The sequence below is a fragment of the Oreochromis aureus genome, linkage group 7, assembly GCF_013358895.1.
Source record: "Oreochromis aureus strain Israel breed Guangdong linkage group 7, ZZ_aureus, whole genome shotgun sequence".
Lineage (NCBI taxonomy): Eukaryota > Metazoa > Chordata > Actinopteri > Cichliformes > Cichlidae > Oreochromis > Oreochromis aureus.
In genome coordinates, this window is record NC_052948.1 from 39,867,814 (window position 1) to 39,886,167 (window position 18,354).

General features: G+C 39.1%; 1 protein-coding gene across 2 annotated transcripts in view; it reads left to right on the forward strand.

Annotated features, from left to right (window-relative positions):
• Nucleotides 1-3,555: 3,555 nt before the first annotated feature.
• Nucleotides 3,556-18,354, forward strand: part of LOC116312186 (rab GTPase-activating protein 1) — a 77,298-nt gene continuing 62,499 nt past the window's right edge. For both annotated transcript variants that reach the window (XM_039614546.1, XM_039614547.1), the window contains exons 1-2: nucleotides 3,556-3,673; nucleotides 17,314-17,549. In XM_039614546.1, coding sequence (XP_039470480.1) covers nucleotides 17,397-17,549 — 153 coding nt within the window. In that variant the 5' untranslated portion in view covers nucleotides 3,556-3,673; nucleotides 17,314-17,396. The remainder of the gene's footprint in view (nucleotides 3,674-17,313; nucleotides 17,550-18,354) is intronic.

Consider the following 18,354-nt stretch of genomic DNA (forward strand, 5'->3'; position numbering starts at 1 on the left):
CACTGTGTTAATGGTTTTTCTTTTCAATGTGGTTTCCTAGGATCTTTTTTTAAAGTAGAATATGACAATGTTGCACCCACATTGCTTCAAAATGCAGTACGATTATACATTCTTTCCTGGGTGATTGTTGCAGTGCATTTAAACTAATCAAATCAAAGTGGCTATTGAAAGTGTGGACTTAAACATGAGGTGGTCAGTGTTATTGTGAAGCATTCATTAGAAATCTCTTATTTCCTAACAGGCTAAGTATGTGTGTGAGCTTGCTCTGATGTGGTGACCTGGTTTTCAATATATTTAAACTGAGTATTGTGCTTTGTGTTCACATGTACGTCCTTTATGAAACAACAGGCTGGACAGGAAGGGCCAGCATGGCACCGACACAATGAGAACAGTAGGTGTGTTTCTCATAACTGACTGCAGCAGGACATAGTTGTTGTTTTTTTAAACCCAAAATATGTTGTAAACAAAAGGACGCCATCAAGACTGTTTTTTTGTTTTTTTTTAATGGGGTGCAACACGAGGACGAGAGATATTTAATAAGTGTATAAAACTGGTGATCAAAAAAACAATTTCAAACTACACAGATTTATTATGTGAAAACTGGAGCTGCATATGAATTTAAACATAAACTTCTAATGGAGTGTTTTTTGCAAAGTGAAAAAAAAGTATTTGGACTTTTTACTTAAGTAAAAGTTAGAATCATTTTTAAATAGCTTAGTAATTCACATGATGTATATTTAAATATATTTAAAGTTCCTGAAGGAAATGTACTCACGTGAAATGGCACTTTTAGAATCATATGTATGATATATTTCAATTATTTTAGATATATTTATGTGTATGTATCTTTAACATTGCAGCTGTTGATGATTTTAATTACAGATATATTGCTCTGTGACTTGATCTATAATTGCACTCAAAATATAAAGTGCATGGAAATAGTTAAATGAAGTATAATTACATAAAACCTGAGTAATGTACTTGAGTTAATGGGTGCTCTCATCCAGTGGTGGGATTGTACTCTAGTCCAATGCATTTGGGGTGCGGGCAACTAGAGAAGGACAACCATATTTCAGAGGGACCATGTACAACCTGCTCATCCCTTCTATACATACCCCTGGACACCATCTACACTGAACTACTGCAAAATTCTGGGTTTACATTTGATTAACTTGAGTGTGAACTATGGAAACAGAGACTGAAGAGACTGAAGAAGTCACTTGGATGAGTGACGAAACGTTTCTCCCACTGAAAACGCTACATCCAGATGAACAGACTCAACTTATGGAGATATGGAAACAAAGGTTCTTCAAGAGGAGAACATATCATTATTTTATGATTGTACCAACTATTGTATTATTGAGCCAAGGAGTTATTTGGTCAGCATCAGCACCACATATGTTTACAACACTAAGAAAAGGAATGAGTCACCAGTGAAGGTGAAAAATCTGTAACTTCAGGTGGAACATTTTGAGATGTAAATTTGTGAACTTCAGTCCAATTTAGCACTCAAAGGTAAGAACTTGGGACTTCTGTGAAACCCCAGTCTGCCTTGTCATGAAAGACGTGAAACATTAGTGTCTGAAGCTGCTGAAATCCAAGAATAAAGCAACAGGAAGTCTATGTGTAGTTGCACACCCTGAATATTTCATGATTACACCTACCTTCTCACCTGACAGCAGCAACTGTATATGATATAGATATGAAATAGATGAAAAAAACTATGAAATAGATATAGAAACCTTATTCTATACCATAAAAACCTCCAGAGCCAAGCACAGACATTCACACCACTTGCAACTGCATTTATTTTGAAAAGTGGAGAACTGGGGCCCGTTCTTCGTACCTCGCTAAGTAAGTTAGCCGGATTTGAATGTTGACGATTTCGCGTGATCTTGGATCGTTCGGTTCTCCGAAGCTCATCTGGGACTTGCTGTCATAGCAACAGATCCGTAAGCGTAAACCTGCTCGGGAGCAGGTTTACTTTATGTAAACAGGATTAGATCGCGGCCACTCAGGTATGTCCGCTGCAGTTATATGAAAGCAAGAGCGATATTTCGCCACTGTTTTACCATAAATAAATATTATCAATGTAACTAAAGATAATGCAGCATTTGATTCTTTTATTGATTCCATACAGATACATACAGGTCATTTCCGAAAAAAAGGGAAATGTACTATTAATCATTCTATTACATGTAGTAGATCATGTCAGATGTAATTCATATTTTAGGGTAGTAATAGTAAATTACTACGTGCAATCAAGATGAGAGACCACGACTATAAAAGCGAAGGTGGATTTGGGAAGTCTGTCGCAGCCATGTCCTGTCCGTTTGTACGCGAGCAAGGAAGGTGCAAGATTGATAAGGAGAGTTTACAGAATTTAGCGTATATTGCGGGATAGACAGGATCCTTTAGCTCAGCGCGACGGTGTGCTCATAGAGAGATATCGATTCTCCCGTGAGGGTATTATTTACTTTCTCTCTCTCTCTCTCTCTCTCTCTCTCTCTCTCTCTCTCTCTCTCTCTCTATATATATATATATATATATACTTACTGTACTGTATATACTTACTCCCGACTTACTGTGCATGCTTCAGTCACCCCTTGCATGGGAACAGGTAAAAGTGATGGAGTGTTATGTCAAACTACACACAAAAAACCCACAATGTCAATAAATGTCACAGTACAAAAAGGGGTGTGACGAGGGGTGCAGGACCACCACCTGTCTTTATTTGCTCTGCCCTTTTCTTGGTTGCTGTTATAAACAAACAAACAGATTATTCCAGGGTCTCTTGTCATAGACTAAAAGCAATATAAGTGATAAATATTACCATTCTGTGGAATATTCTTATATTTCACTTTACTTTTTCCCATGTTCTAGTGGGTCCTGTTGTGGCTCTAATGTGAAAGAGGATATGATGTAATATAATATAATGTGGTATAATATAATATAATATCATGGATCACTTACGAGTTTGATTTGTCAGCAACTTTCTGCCAGCCCTCTCTCCTTGCTTTTGCAGCCTTTGCAGTGTTCCCCTGCGTTTTAATTAAACTCTGAAACTCCTGATATCCCTCAATCAAGAGTTCTTGGTCTGCTGCCGTGAAATACTGTGCGCACTCCTTCGACATCTTCGCCGACCAATCACAGGGTTGCCGATCAATGTTTCTACTATCGATGCGTAGCCCCTTTTAAGCCACCCAGTGATCTCAGATTACTTCATCCAGCTATACTAATCGTCAACAACAGGTGTGTTCGGAGAACCGGATTAGCGAGCTCAAAGTTAGCGCGATGATTTGATCTTGGATGTGTCATTTGATCTTGGATGTAGTAAGCGAGGTACGAAGAACGGGCCCCTGACCCCTACTTGGCCCAGTGTGTTTGACACTTCTCATTTAAGATGGGCCCTGACTTACAAAACAAAACAAAACAAAACAAAACAAAACAAAACAAAACAGACTCGTGTTATCAGTCAAAGCTTCACACCAGCCAGCGCCTCCTTTCTGCATAGACTGAGGAGCAGTGACAGACGCATGCGCAGTGTGGTTGTCAGCGGGTTGGTTGGGCTTGTGTTTACAGCTCGGCTGGATGCTGTTGGCTGCTGATGTTATTTGGGAAGTGCAATGTTGTGCCAGCCGCCGTTGGAATAAAAATAAAAGTGGGAACCAAGGTAAGCTGTTTTGCACTTGCGCACGCATTTATACTCGAGGTTAAGCGTGACTGTCTCCCTGGTCAGGAGGAATTATACCTGTTTGTTGGTTGGAAGTGCCAGAGTAGCATGGCTAGCAGGCGTTAGCTATCCAGCCATAATACTGTAATGGCCTGTATGAACACTGTGTCCATCGCGGGGCCAGGCAGCGGATTTATCTTAAAGTTATTTGCAACCCATTTACCTAAGAGTTTGCATTGATTGTGTCGTGTTGACTGAAGTGTCTGGGGAATTGTTCACTGTGCGATTAAACATTTTGGTCTGACTTGGAGGCTATAACTGCTATAGCTGTATTAGCTAACGTTAGGCAGGTTGGTGAGGGCTAACTGAAGCAGTAAGTGAACACTGGAGCTAGCGAGCTTCGCACGTTTTAATCGAGAAAAATAGATTAGTGCCTGCTCAGGGACAGGTGTGGTTTAATAGGCTACGCTGACAGGTAGCAGTTTTGCCTATATCCACATGGAAGAGCCAAATTAATGTGAATGCTAAGCATGCCAGATTGTGTGTAGATGTTGCAGTTGTCATTGTAGTGCAGAATATGGACATACATTAATACTTATCAATGCACTCATTATCAGATCAGATCAGTCCTTCCGTATGTTATGCAGTGCGATGGGGACCTCATGAATATAAGGTCAAATAGGCAAGCATGTACTGAAGGCATATATGATATTAATATACAAGTCAATAACTTCATAAGATCAGCAGCAGATATTAGAATTATGCTGACGGTGCTTTTAACGAGCCTTTCATGCTGTCATTGTTTCAAGAAGACGGAAACTTGTAGCAGCTATTACAAAATGTCCTGCAGGTATTTGCTGTACTGTTATTGTCACGTGCCAAGGGAGTAACCAGGGAGGTTATGAAGTTCTTGCCTGGAATAACTTAATTATTATTTCTTTGAAATAATACATATATTAGGCAGTCTGCCCTGCAGGACCCATTAACTACCAAAACACAACCTTGGAACAAAACTAGCTGTTTAAATACATTAATAACATTTCGCAAAAGGCCTCATTTTCCAGGGTAGTCCCCTTCAGCCTTTTAAACTAACTTCGCTGACCCTGATTTCAAAATATCAGAATTAGTGTGTGCTGTGTTACAGCTTCCTCTCTGCTGTGTGTTTTACTGTTAACATTGCACATTGTCAGTTGTTTAATGAGACAAGTTGTGTCAACACAAACTGACCAGAAGTTATATGTCATATTCCTCTCACTTAATGCTGACGACTACTGTCTGTCTGTCTGTCTGTGAGCTTGAACAGCTTCCATCGGTCAGCTGATCTTTCCTGTTGTATTTCCTGAAACTCCGGTATTACGAAGCAAAGCTCGTTGCAGATAATGCATTTGGCGCATGCGCTCGATAAGAACAAAACAAAGCCAAAAAAAAGATTAGACTTTATGTAAATATTTGTTGTATTAACCATCAGCAGCTATATTAGAAGAGGAGGAAAGCCAGCGCATTCACAGCTATACTTCATGGAAGCATTATGCATGATGTGTTGTCTTCCACATTACACAATAACATACATAACGCTGGTTTCACTACAGATGCTTGTGCACGATAAAGTACTTTATTTGTCTGATAAACAGACCGCTATATGGAGATTGCTATGATTGTTAATTTATGTGGTGCTGATAATATGAGGAACCACTTCATTCATCACTTATGTTAATTAATGCTTATGTTATCTGTTTAACATTAATCTATACTTTTGTGACTTTAGAGACAACTTAAAAAGCCGCTGAGAGGCTAAGGTTGGGCCGTGCCACTTCTCTGATGTGTTATCTGGAAAATGGCTCGCAGAGATTAAAAAAATTCATCTTAAACTTCCTTTATCAGCAAAGAAAGAACCAACTTACTGTAAAGTGCACCTAACAATCAAAAAAGTAAACAGCGATCACAAAAAAGTGACCAATAAACAAATACCAAACCCACTCCCCCAAATACAAACACATAAATGACATGCATATCGCACAGTTAAAATAAGTATATGACATTACATTATATTATTATTAGGCCCTTGCACCATAATAATAAATATCAACCACTAAAGACAATAAAGCAGAGTAAAGATGTGAAACTGAATTGACTTTAGCGCCTCCCTCTATCACTACTGTTCAGATGTTTTTTTTCCATATCTGGCTTTGGAGTGAAATGCGAGTAACACCCCTCATACACACCTGTTTTTGGATAACTGATGTAGACTGAATGGCGAGGGCACCAACTGTTGTGGATTAGTGTTTCAGTGCATGTGCTGTGGGTGAGATGACTCTAATGTAACTAATGTATGAATTAGAGTTCAAAAGTTTCCGGGCGTTTGATAACGGTTTAGTTTTGTGGGAAATAATGTTTCTGCCAAATAACTGACGAATTGGGCAAGTCTGCATCGGCCTCAACTTGAACTTGAAAATTAAGTTTACACAACTGGATTTTGTTGCATGTACTGCTTCTTTGGAGCTTTATGGAGTTATTGGGCTCATTTGTGTCACACTGATGGATGCATCAGGGGCAATTAAGGGTATCGTCCCCAAAGATACTCCAACATGTGGACTGAACAAGTGTTTCTGTGGTTAGAAATTACCTGCTCTTCTTCCCGAGTCACAGCTATCCTCATGTTCAGTGTTAATCAATTTTAATTAAAAAAAATGTATAGAAAAGACCTGATTACCTTCTGGATTTTAAATGTTATGACTTGGTGGATTCGATGTATTTCCGTCCTCAGTTTATGAGGCTTCTTACTAACTGTAGGGGGAAGCAGTTTATTGGTAAATAAATGTCTGCAGACTGTTGTCAAGCTATATTTAGCTAGCTGTACTGTACCTTGTATGGATGCAGCTGATTTCTATTTGATTCTTAATCATTCAGTTGCATTAGATGAATACCCACGTTGCATAAAACACTTGTGATACTCCATTAAAATCTGTGTCATCACCTAGGTGCACACAAAAACACTGAACACAGACTGAGCAGAAACTAAAAGTGGGCTCACTCAATCATCTGGACTGTTTGTGTTGAGAAGACATTAGCCTGATATCCGCAGACAGCTGGTTAGTATTAGCTGCCCAGCAGGGACAGACTGAATAAATTAGAATCCACATACTGTTCAGTCCACTTCCACGCCCTCATACTCTGTAGCTAGAGATAGCATCTCATCAACAACCACAGGCCGAGAGCTCAGATCAGTATGCAGATCTGCGCCTCTTGCAAGACAACATTGTATGCACTGCTCATTTTTTTCCTTGATACGCAGTAAAAAGAAGAGCTATTTTAAGGTTAAATACACACAGACTGAGCAGAAACTCACACACACACTCTCACACATTTTTAGCTGTGTGATCCAAAAATAGCATTCAATGTTAAGTCACCTGAAACAGAAACTTTGCATGTTAAAAGCAGGGTTAGATCATGTCATTTCAGCTGCTCATCTTATAAGGGTTGTACCTACCTCTCTATTTTTACTCACAGACCATTTGCACACTTCTTTTGAGTTATAGATGCTGTACGCTTTATTTCTTCCTTTTCCTTTCTTGCAGCACTGCTTTGTTTCCCTGCATCTGGGCTTCGACTTTGATAAGAAATTGCTCCATTTTTATTGTTAATTCACTAAACAACAGAAACTTTGACATACATATTCATCACTGAGCTAGGGACAAATGCAAAAGCAAGAATTCATATTCACTTTCGGTTCCATTTTCTATATGTTTATCACACATAACTATTGTTGCATGCATGTTTACACGCATATAAGTGTCAGGTTTACTTTAAAAGCCATACCTCTATTTTTCAGAGACAACACCACGAAGTAAGTAGCTGTGAATAGCCAATCCATGGCTGTAGCTCAGTATTTTACAGTGAACAAGTTTGTTGCAATCAGTTCTGTGTTTGTGAAATTAAAGGCAGGCCTGCCGTATTTTATTTAGTCACGTGAGATCATTTTATTGTTGAGCCCGAGTCTTTCGAGAGCATTCATACCACTTTATTAAACCAGGGGCCTCTGACCTGCAGTGAATCTGTATGAAGATGATAATTAGATGCTCACACAGTACAAATAAAATACTGTTTCTGTGTGTGTTTCTTTGATTTTGCTCTGTACTGTTACACTCCCATTGTAGTAGGTGAGCTTTTCTGTCACTTTTCCTCTCTATTGCTCCTTTTTTTTCCCTGCTATCTCCGCCTGGCTGAAATCAGTGCTGTGAGGCGGGTTGAAAAGGACTGTGGTGCAAGCCTGAATGCTCTGCCTGTGTCTGGCTGTGTCTTCCTCTCCCTCGTGAGGTGCACACAGGGCCCAGCTGGCAGCCCAGAACAGCCCGTTCAGCTGGATAGCAGTGGGAAGCAAAAAAAAAAAAAAGAAGCAGGCATGTGTTTCTAGTGTGTGTATTTTTACACATGGATTAACATGATATCCTCCTGTTTTCAACTTAACGTAAACTAGAGTGTGTGAGCCATTGCAGGGGATACACAGACTTCACCACTTCACTACTGTTATGCTTTGTGTTGAGTTATAGTTTTAAATGAGTAGACGATGTAGGTTGTAGTCTTGAAAGAAGATACTCAAAATGAACCTGGCTGCATTTTAAGGCTAAACGTGAGCTTACTTTATTTTCCTCCTTGACAGAGTTAATGTAACTTATATTGGTTTTCACATTTGTAGCATCTCATAGACACGCACAATATTCATGTTGAAATCAAAAAACCTTTTTGGGAAACAAGCTTTGGAAGAACTATTGCCGTTTCATATCCGTATGAACCTATGAAATATGCTGAACAGTTGAGTCATTGGATTCATCTTGTTGGCTTTCTGGATCCAGGGTGTGGGCTCTTCTCTTCTCTTCTCTTCTCTTCTCTTCTCTTCTCTTCTCTTCTCTTCTCTTCTCTTCTCTTCTCTTCTCTTCTCTTCAACCTGCTGCTCAAAACAAAGAATCATATAGTGACGAGACATAAAAAGTCAAATTAAAGTTGACTGAACAAATTAGTTTAAATCTGCTTAAAAACACTCAAAGTATTGGAAATGACCTCCAATTTAAGGCATTTTAGAACCTAGATAATTTAAATGGTCAGTATTCTGACTGACTGGCAGCGATTGTAGATCTTCTTGGAAGTGCACCAAGGCAGTGAAAAGGTTGATAAGGAACAGTGTATCTTGGCAGGAGCAGGCAGAGCTCTGTTGGTGAGGCTAGAAAGGAAACTGGGGTGACAAGGGAACCATTATAAGTCTTTTGGAGCCTCCTGCTAGTCAAAGTATTAGGTTTGTGTGTGTGCATGCACGTGTTTCTCAGTGAGTGCCTATTTGTGTTCATAATACAGCTGCCTGTGTTTTGTAGGGTATGTGACATCCAGCACAAGTGGGTATTTTTAAACATTTCTTTTATGTATGTATGGATGTATATAGTATTGACTGTTGTATGTGCATAAAATCAAGTTTCATCTGGCTTTCTCAAATCAAAGTGCAAGTCTTAGTATTTACCTTAAGAAAAGCAAACAACACACTCTCTGGACCAGCAGACAGAAGGCCTGACCATTAGACATTATAAAAAAGGTGAACATGGCTTTGGGGTCTGAAAGACATGAGAAAACTGCCTCCGGGCTTGTGCTGACGAGTTTGTGGGCTCGGTTTCAGAAGTACGTTTCAGGATATGACTTATAATACCCAGGTTATGACTTGTAATGGGCAAGTGTTTAGCCAGTGAGCATGCAGTTTCACAAATCCACCCCTAACTTCTCACATCCAGTTTCAAAATGCAAAGATGAGCAACGGGAAACCGCTTCACAATGGGACTTAAGAAATCAGCGAGTGATGTCACTATAGCTATCCCTAAAGTTGCGTTTAGCCATCTTTCCATAAGTCGTTAAACAATTTGAAATATATACATATATATATATATATATATGTAAACAGTTAAAACAGGAATAAAGATCTGGATGAATTAAATATGTTGCTGTATGTGAAAAGGTAATTGTCCCTGTCCTGATTTCTTAGGTTTTTGCCTGTTTTTACAACACTTGAATGTTTCAGATCATTGAAAAGAGTTTAATGTTAGTCTAACATAACCCATAAAAGGTATTTAAAAAAAAAAAGATAATTTAATTTCTTAAGAGGAAACGGCCACCCAAACCTTTCTGGCCCTTTCTCAAATCTTTCAGCCCTGATTGCTACCAGACCTGCTGGATCAGTTAAATAGAACCTGTCTGACAATGTAAGGTAGGCTAAAAGATACAACAAGATATAATAGATATAACAATAAAAGATATAACAAAAATGAAGACATCCCTCAAAAGAAAGTCATTGACATCTGAGGGTTCTTAGGTGAAAACCTCTGATGGCCAAAAAAGAACACAAAGGCTCATCTCACATTTGCCTTAAAACACCATAATGATCCTCGAGACTTTTGGGGAAATTTCTGTGGACTGACAGTCAAAAGTTGGACTTGTTTGGAAGATTTTAATCCCACTGCAACTTGTAACAAACTAACACAGCGTTTCGTAAAAAGAACATCATATCAGCAAACATGGTAGTAGAAGTGTGATGGTCTGGGTCTGCTGTGTTGCTTCAGGGCCTGGGTGACTTGGCATAATTAATGGATCCATGAATGCTGCTCTTTACCAGAAAATCCTGAAGGAGAGTTCATCCCCTGAAGCTCAATTGCTTTCGGGTTATGCAGCTTTACAGTAATTCTGAACATACGAGCAAGGCCACCTCTGAATGGTTAAAAAAAATGAATAAATAAATAAACAAAGAAAATACAAATGTAGGTTCATTTATAAACTGTATTTTGTTAGATCTGAAACATTTAAATGCAACAAAAAACTAAGAAAGCAAGAAGGGGGCAAGTACTTCTTCATGCCACTGTAATTTAATATTATTTTACCTGTTTAGCTGATAGCCATCCTTTAATGTGCACTACTTTCGAATTATGCTAGGCACTTTTGCTCTTTCTCTCTCTCTCCCTCTCTCACTCTCTCTCTCTCACACACACACACACACACACACACACACACACACACACACAAAAGCCAACTGTGCTAAAAATGGACAGCAGCTGTGTTTGAGCCAAGAGTAGTGTAAACATCTGCAAAGTATGCTCAAGATTGAAAGCCTGCAGGGATGAAAGAGACTGGGGATTGATGCAAATGACCTTGTCTGAATGCTACTGAGTCTGATGCTTAGTTTTCTTTTGGACTGGTATTTGCTTTACTTTGTCAGATATTCTCTTCAATTAATATTATTTCATATGGAACAAGACAGTTGCCAGACCAAACATCCAAGAGCACAAAATGAGAGTAAACCATCATACAGCAGAAACCAGTAAAGATTTGGCTTATTAATAGCTACAGTTAGTAGTTACAGTTAATTAGTCTTATTGAGGTGTCTTTAAAGTATGCTGGGATTGGAAAATCACCAAACTATGCATGAAATAACAGCAATGACAATGTTTTAAAATGATCTAAAATGATTTCGCAATACATATCGTTATCGTTCTATCGCACAGCTCTACCTGTAAGGTAGGGTCTAAGCAAGTTGTGGTGTTTTCGTCCATTTGCTTTAAAGTGTTTATGCTAGTGTGGGATGTTAAAGTAGCACTGCATATTTTTGTTGGTCATTAATATTTAGAAAAGACATAGAATAGATTATGACAGGTATGCGTGGGAGCACCTTTTTGATTAGAAAGTGAAACAGGTGGAGAAGGTAAATAGAGGTGTGTGTGTAATTTGTGTGCACAGTTCCTCATTACAAAGTGGGCGAAACATAGTTTCTAACTCCTTGGCGTTACTTATGATATTTATCCAGTAAAGGTTAGCATAATTTGCTGTCAGCTAAATGGTCTTTGTGTTATGGCTCATTCAGTCTAGAGTCGAAATAAGACAACAACCTTCTTGCAACCAGGAAAGGTCAATGGTTGCCTGGTGATTGTGTTTAACTTTGTCACATTTGGCAACTGATTGCAAGTAGTTGTAGCTACCAACTGGTTGCCAAGAAGTTGGCCATGCTGATTTTTTTTTTTTGCTTTTCATACAGATGAAACATAACAAATGTTAAAGAAATCTATTTATATGGGGTTATTTATAATTCTTTACTAAGAAAATATGACAATTCAGTTTAAACATGATCTTGCTTTATTGCCACAACAGGTCGCAGATTACTTGTTTTACCCGACTCTGCTCAGATCAGCTGGTTGCTGTGTTTGTGCCTTTCCAAATAGATGTTGCCAACAGGGAAGTTGGCACACTAGTTGTAGCCTCACTTGATAATTGTACCTTGTTTTGCAACACAAATTTAAAAAGAAAAACGCATAAGAAACAAAAAACCCCAGAATATTTAGATGAGTAATCAGATTTCAATTTCCTCAGAGTGGTTTGAAATGATAAAGAGAACTGTTTAATTTATATAGTGCCAATTCACAACAGGTGTGGCTTCAAGGTGCTTTTAAATTGTAAGGTAAAAGACCTATAACATAAAAAATCTCAATCAGATGGCCCTTTATGAGCAAAGACTTGGCAACAGTGGGAAGGAAAATCTCTCTTTTAACAGGAAGGATCCAGTGGCAGAACAATACTCTCAGAAGGGCAGTCTACCACGACCAGGTGGGGGTTAGGAGAAAGAAAGGCAAGTAGAGGGAAACAGGGCAAAATACACATGTGAGAGAACCAGTTTAAAATTATTTACTATATGAATGAATAAATGCACTAGTGGTGTATAAATATATAGAGAGTGAAAAAGACTTTAATGAAGAATAAACACTTAGTCCACCATGGGAAACCCACAGCTGTTTAAGCATATTGCAGTATAACTAAGGGATAGTTTAGAGCAGGGGTCGGCAACCCTAGGCACGCGTGCCACCGTTGGCACGCGAAGGGTTAACTCATGGCACGCACGACCATAGCTGGACTGGCCATCGGGCATACCAGGCATTTGCTCGGTGGCCCGATTTTTTTTTATTTTTTTTTATTGATTTTTTTGGGTGGTGGTTTGGCCAGACGCCGGTCGGTGTGTAAAAATAACTCAGTTGTTTGGTGTTGGCCATGGCGTAGCTTCCACAGATTCAGTAAAATTAACAAGTGGTGGAGACCAGCAGGTGGATGAGGGAAGGGGAGGCAGGAGGAGAGACCCGAGGCAGCCGCCGGTCGGAGCGTCAGGTGAACTAAACTTCAGGTAAGAAGTTATGACCTGCAGTCTATCTGGGTCAGATATAAACCAAGTTTAGGTGCAGTTTATTTTCGTTGTGCTGACTTTTTACAGTCAGTTACAATAACTCGTACTGCGTACTAGCTAGCATGACGGAATTTATATACTGCTGGGCGGGTGCTATGATTTTATTGATAGTGAACTTTATTTTATTCATAAGGTTAGTTAGTAGAGTTGCCAACCGTTCCTTACAAACGGAATCGTCCCAATGATCAGCTGATCGGCTTTTCTCTCTTGTTTGTTTATCGCTCACTTTGCGCCAGAAAGAGGAAACCGCTGGATGTCGCACTAAACAACAGCAGCACGTTTAAGCTTGGTCAGCTGTTGTTAGAATTTATTTAATATTAATTTCTAGTATCAGCTGATGTTTGCTGGAGCCACAGCTGTGAAAGCTGCTGGTCATGATATCGGTTTGTATATCTGGTGAGAGAGAAACATGCAGATGAAACCAGGAGATGTCCTTACTAAATCATCAGAGCTGAACAGGTGATGGAGAAACAGGTTTACCTTTTAGGTGACATGAATGGGTTGAAGGGAAGTTATGAACTGTTTCTGAGAGACAAATAACACCAGCATCCTTTTCTACGTAGCTGACAGCTGGTAACTGTGCAGGGGCGGATCTAGCAAAGTTTTGCCAGGGGGCCAGGTAGGGCATTAACAGGAAAGGGGGCACAAAGAAATACTTTCTTATTCTCATTTAAAATGTCTGGCTGTTATTAAATAATTATCTGAAGCTTACAACCAAAGTTTTTATCTGACGTAAAATGAATAGAAATCATACATTTACCAACAACACAGTGTACATCACTGTCACAACAGTGTTTGTTTTCATTCAAAGGCTTTATGGCTTTAATATCTGGGGTGCCAGTCTTTAGTCAAAATGCATCCAGAGACTCGAGACACAATGCATTTTTGGGACTTTCAGGTGTATGGACCAATGTTTTATTTCCTGATCAAACCAGAAATCTTTAATGAGCAGCTAGATTTCTCTCGCATTAACTGGCTGAGTTAATGCCAGTTAATGCGACATCGAAGCAGCTAGAATCCACAGCTGTGCGTGTTCATGGAGCTTGCATTTTCACCTGCTGGACATCACTACCTGACAAGTTTAACTGTCTTCAGAACATTGCACAGGCCTTATTGACAGTATTTGGCTCTACATATCTGTGTGAGCAGATTTTCTCTCACGAGTCCTCAGGTAGCCGTCTGAATGCTGGACACTCGGAGACCTGTGTCTCTGAGTGGGAGACCAGAGATCACATTAACATGTGTGTCTCTGTATTAACAAACATACCATATTGGCCCAGTTTATTTTTCTTATCACTGTTGTGAGGAGACCATAAATAGCATTTGTATTTTCTGTTGTACAGTTCATTTGCTGTTATGGAGTTCTTGTTATGGATAAAAAGTGTCTTTTTTTTGTTTCAAAATAGCTGATAACTATTCGCTGATAGCTGCCAACATTTGCAAATAAAATTCTATAAAGCGTTTCTATATAATGTGTAACTGTTCATATAGAGCGTTATTAAATTTAATGCTAATGCAATCATATGGCACACTGACTTCTGAGGAAATTTTAAATGGCACTCGCCATCAGAAAGGTTGCCTACCCCTGGTTTAGAGTCACCTGATGCGGTCCTAATTATAAGCTTATCAAAAAGGAAAGGTTTAAACCTACTCTTGAAAGTAGAGATAGTGTCTGTCTCCCAAATCCAAACTGGTAGTTCTGCCTTCTGTTCTACCTTTAGAAACTCTAGCAACCACAAGTAAGCCAGCAGCCTGAGAGCCAAGAGCTCTATTGGGACAATATGATACTATGAGGTCTTTAAGGACTACTTTAAGGATTACTCAAGACCTTGTAAGGGAGAAGAAAGATTCTAATTTCAGTTCTGGATTAAACAGGTAAAAAGAAGGTAATATGGGAGAAACATGCTCTCTTTCTTGTCCTGTCAGTACTGTCGTTGTAGCATTTTTGCAGCCTGAAAATAATGCATTACAGTAGTTCAGCCTAGAAGTGATAAATGTATCAGTTAGTATTTCAGCATCACTTTGAGACAGGATGTTTCTAGAATTAGTGATATTGCACAAATGTGAGCAGTGCTACAAATCCATGTAATACCCTCAGTGAAAGGCACATCCTGGTCATGATTCCAAGATTCCTCTAAGTGTTACTGGAGGCCAAGGCAATGTCATCCAGTGTAAGCATCTGTTGAGATGCTGTGTTTCTAAGATTTTTAGGACTGAGTACAATAACCTCAGTTTTGTCTGAATTTTGAGGCAGAAAATTAGAGGTCATCTAGGCCTTTGTCCTTAAGACATGCTGTAACAAACCACGGCAGACCCGGCGACGCATCCATACGCTTTTCAGGAATTTTTATTGACTCTCGGTTGCTGTTCACAGTCACACGTAGTCACACGCACACTTGCAGCTTTCCAGCTCGCAGCTGAACACACTGACAACAACCAAACACAGGTGTCCCTGCAGGTTTTAGATGTGTCCTTGATCCATCACAGCTGATTTAAATGGATAAATTACCTTCTCAACATGTCTTGAAGTTCTCCAGAGGCCTGGTAATGAACTAATCATGTGATTCAGGTGTGTTGACCCAGGGTGAGATCTAAAACCTGCAGGGACACCGGCCTTCGCGGACTGGGATTGGGGACCCGCGGTCTACAGTATCGAGTCCTTCACTAATGCTGCTTGTGTACTGTGATGAGCTCTGAAACCAGACTGAAATTCGTAAAATCAACCACAACTACTCTTTCAAGAATTTTTGAAAGAAAAGGAACACTAGAGATTAGCCTGTAATTAGCTAAGACAGCTGGGTCAACTAGAGGCTTTTTAAGTAATGGTTTAATTACTGACACATTAAAGGCCTGTGGTACATAACCCATGAATAAAGATGACAGTTGATGGTTTTGAGGAAGTATTTACTGAAGCTAACTTCAATTGGAGAGTTAAAGTTTAAAATAAATACAAGCAGTTTTATAGGTGCTGTACATAATGATGCATCTGTGGGACTGCTGTGAAAAATTTTCTTTGCTAATGGTGAAAATTTTAATTGTGAAGAAATTCATGAAGTCATTACTAATTAAGTTAAACAAAGCTCTGACTCTTTCTCAGCCTGGCTAGAGTGCTGAAAAGAAACCTGAGATTATTCCTGTTTTCTTCTAATAATGAGTGAATTAATGTTGCAGCTTTATAAAGGACTTTAATAGAGCGACAAACTATTTTTCCAAGTCAAATAAAGGTGAAACTCTAGTTCCTCTCCAGCTTATGCGTTATCTGCTTTAAGGAGCATGTTTGCGAGTTATAACAGGGAGTCAAGCACCTCTCATTTGAAGCTTGCTTTTTTTAGAAGAGCCACAGTATCCAGAGTCGTACACCGAGAGGATAAACCTTAAGCTGTCAACAATAAATGGCAGCCTAAAAATAACATTGATATCTCTAGTCCAGATTGACCTGTCCTGATACTTTCTCATTGTTAAACCTGCTTGCTTTGGGTGGGTTTTTTTCCCCTAAAGCAAGAAGGGCAAGGGCAAAGATGGACACTGAGAAAAACAGATTGCAGGGTGAGTGATGAGGCAAAAAGAGAAGTGAAAGAGAGAAAGGGAAAGGGAGGAGCAGCGAGAGGAAACGGCCAGAAATGCTTATGGGTGTTTCCTGCCACCTCTCTTGTTTAGAAGTTACCTCATGCCTCAATACTAATATTAGAGCTTTACCTGGATTTCCCTACCCTAATACTAATTCTTATCTCAGTGTGAACTACACAGTGGCATCCTGCAGTCATAATTTACTAGCAGAGTCAAAAGAAGTTGTTATTTGCAGTTGTGGTGGCTGGTTGGTGTTGTAGTGATGCATTCAGGACTGCATGCAGTGCAGTCAGATTATTTAGTGTGTGCTTTTAAATTGTTCAATGTATTTTTGTGTACGTGTGATTCAGTAGTGTGAAACCACAGCTGAGACTTTGTAGACGGAACATGGGTTAAATAGATGGTTGTAAAAAGTTGGCTTTTTCCTTACTTCCTCACTGTCATTCGCATCACCATAGCTTTGCAATGCATGTAAAATAAGCTGTTTTGGAACTATTCTACTTTATTCTTCTGAAGCATATAAAATTGCTTTAAATGACCCACAGATGCTTTTTCTCTGATTTTTCTGGTTTCATTGCTTCTTCATTTTATTCTCTTGTCTATCATCTTCGCTTGAACTAAGCATCGTTTTGCGCCCTTTTGTTTTTTTGCCTTTCTCTGGGTAACGACCTCTTTCTTTGGGGTGTTCAAAAGACCTATAAAAGTGAATCGCAAGTACTTTCACCATCTTTAGAGCCACTTGCCTTTCTATAAGATGCTTTTCATGGATCTCATCTCATCATGACTGTTTTCTGCTTCTTTCTTTTTATTTATATTTTTCTAGGGGATTTTGCTCATCATCTCCCACCACTTCCGCCTTCCGTCTTCCATTCATGAGCAGCGTGGCTGAATTTAACAGCGGCAGCCATGGATGACAAGGGCTCGGTGGGGAAGATTAGCGTGTCTTCAGACTCAGTGTCCACTCTCAACAGTGAGGACTTTGTCCTTGTGTCCCGGCTGGGGGACGAGACACCCTCCTCTACTAATAATGGTAGTGATGACGAAAAGACAGGACTGAAGGTAAGGTTGGCTGGGTGTAGGTACGGATGGAAGTACAAGGTAGAAAAAGGGGACTTTAGAACTGTACTAGTCTTGTTGGAGATTAGGTGCACTAATAGCCACTTAGGCACAAGGGCATAACGGTCTTCCCATGAAAAATCAATCGGTGCCTTCCACCTGACACCCCTGGAATCAGCTTTTTTTTTTTTTTTTTTTTTTTTTTTTTTGTAATCAATTTACAATTTTACATAAGTAGTTGCAAATTTACCTTCATACTTCTAACATTTTTTACAAGTTAGAGGGTCTCAAAGTGGTTAGAGGGGTTCAAAATTTAGGAATTTTTTAATGCATTTTTTTTCCATGCATTTGAGCATCAAGATGACGGGGTATGTTGTAGTTTCAACAGCAAAACTGCACCATATTTATGTTTACGACATAGAATAGCAGAAACAAGCACTGGCACCTGAGGTGTGTGGGTTTTTTTTTTTTTTTTTTTTAAATTTTACTGAAGAAAACTTTATCAAAAGTGAGTGCGTTATATAAGAGGCTTGTCTTTATTTACACTTTTTTTCTTTATCTGAATTCACACTCATCTTCCAGCTGCAATTTCTTGAGGGTTATTAATTTTCTAATATAGTCCTATTTTAACACAACATGTAGGTTATGTAATGTGTTCTGCATAAGGGTCTGGGTCACAGAGGGTCAGGTGGGAACTTTTTTTAGATTAGGCTAATTTTTTGATTGATAGATAGATAGATAGATAGATAGATAGATATATTGATTTTTTTTATATGACCTGACCATTAAATTCCAAATACCAAAGGAG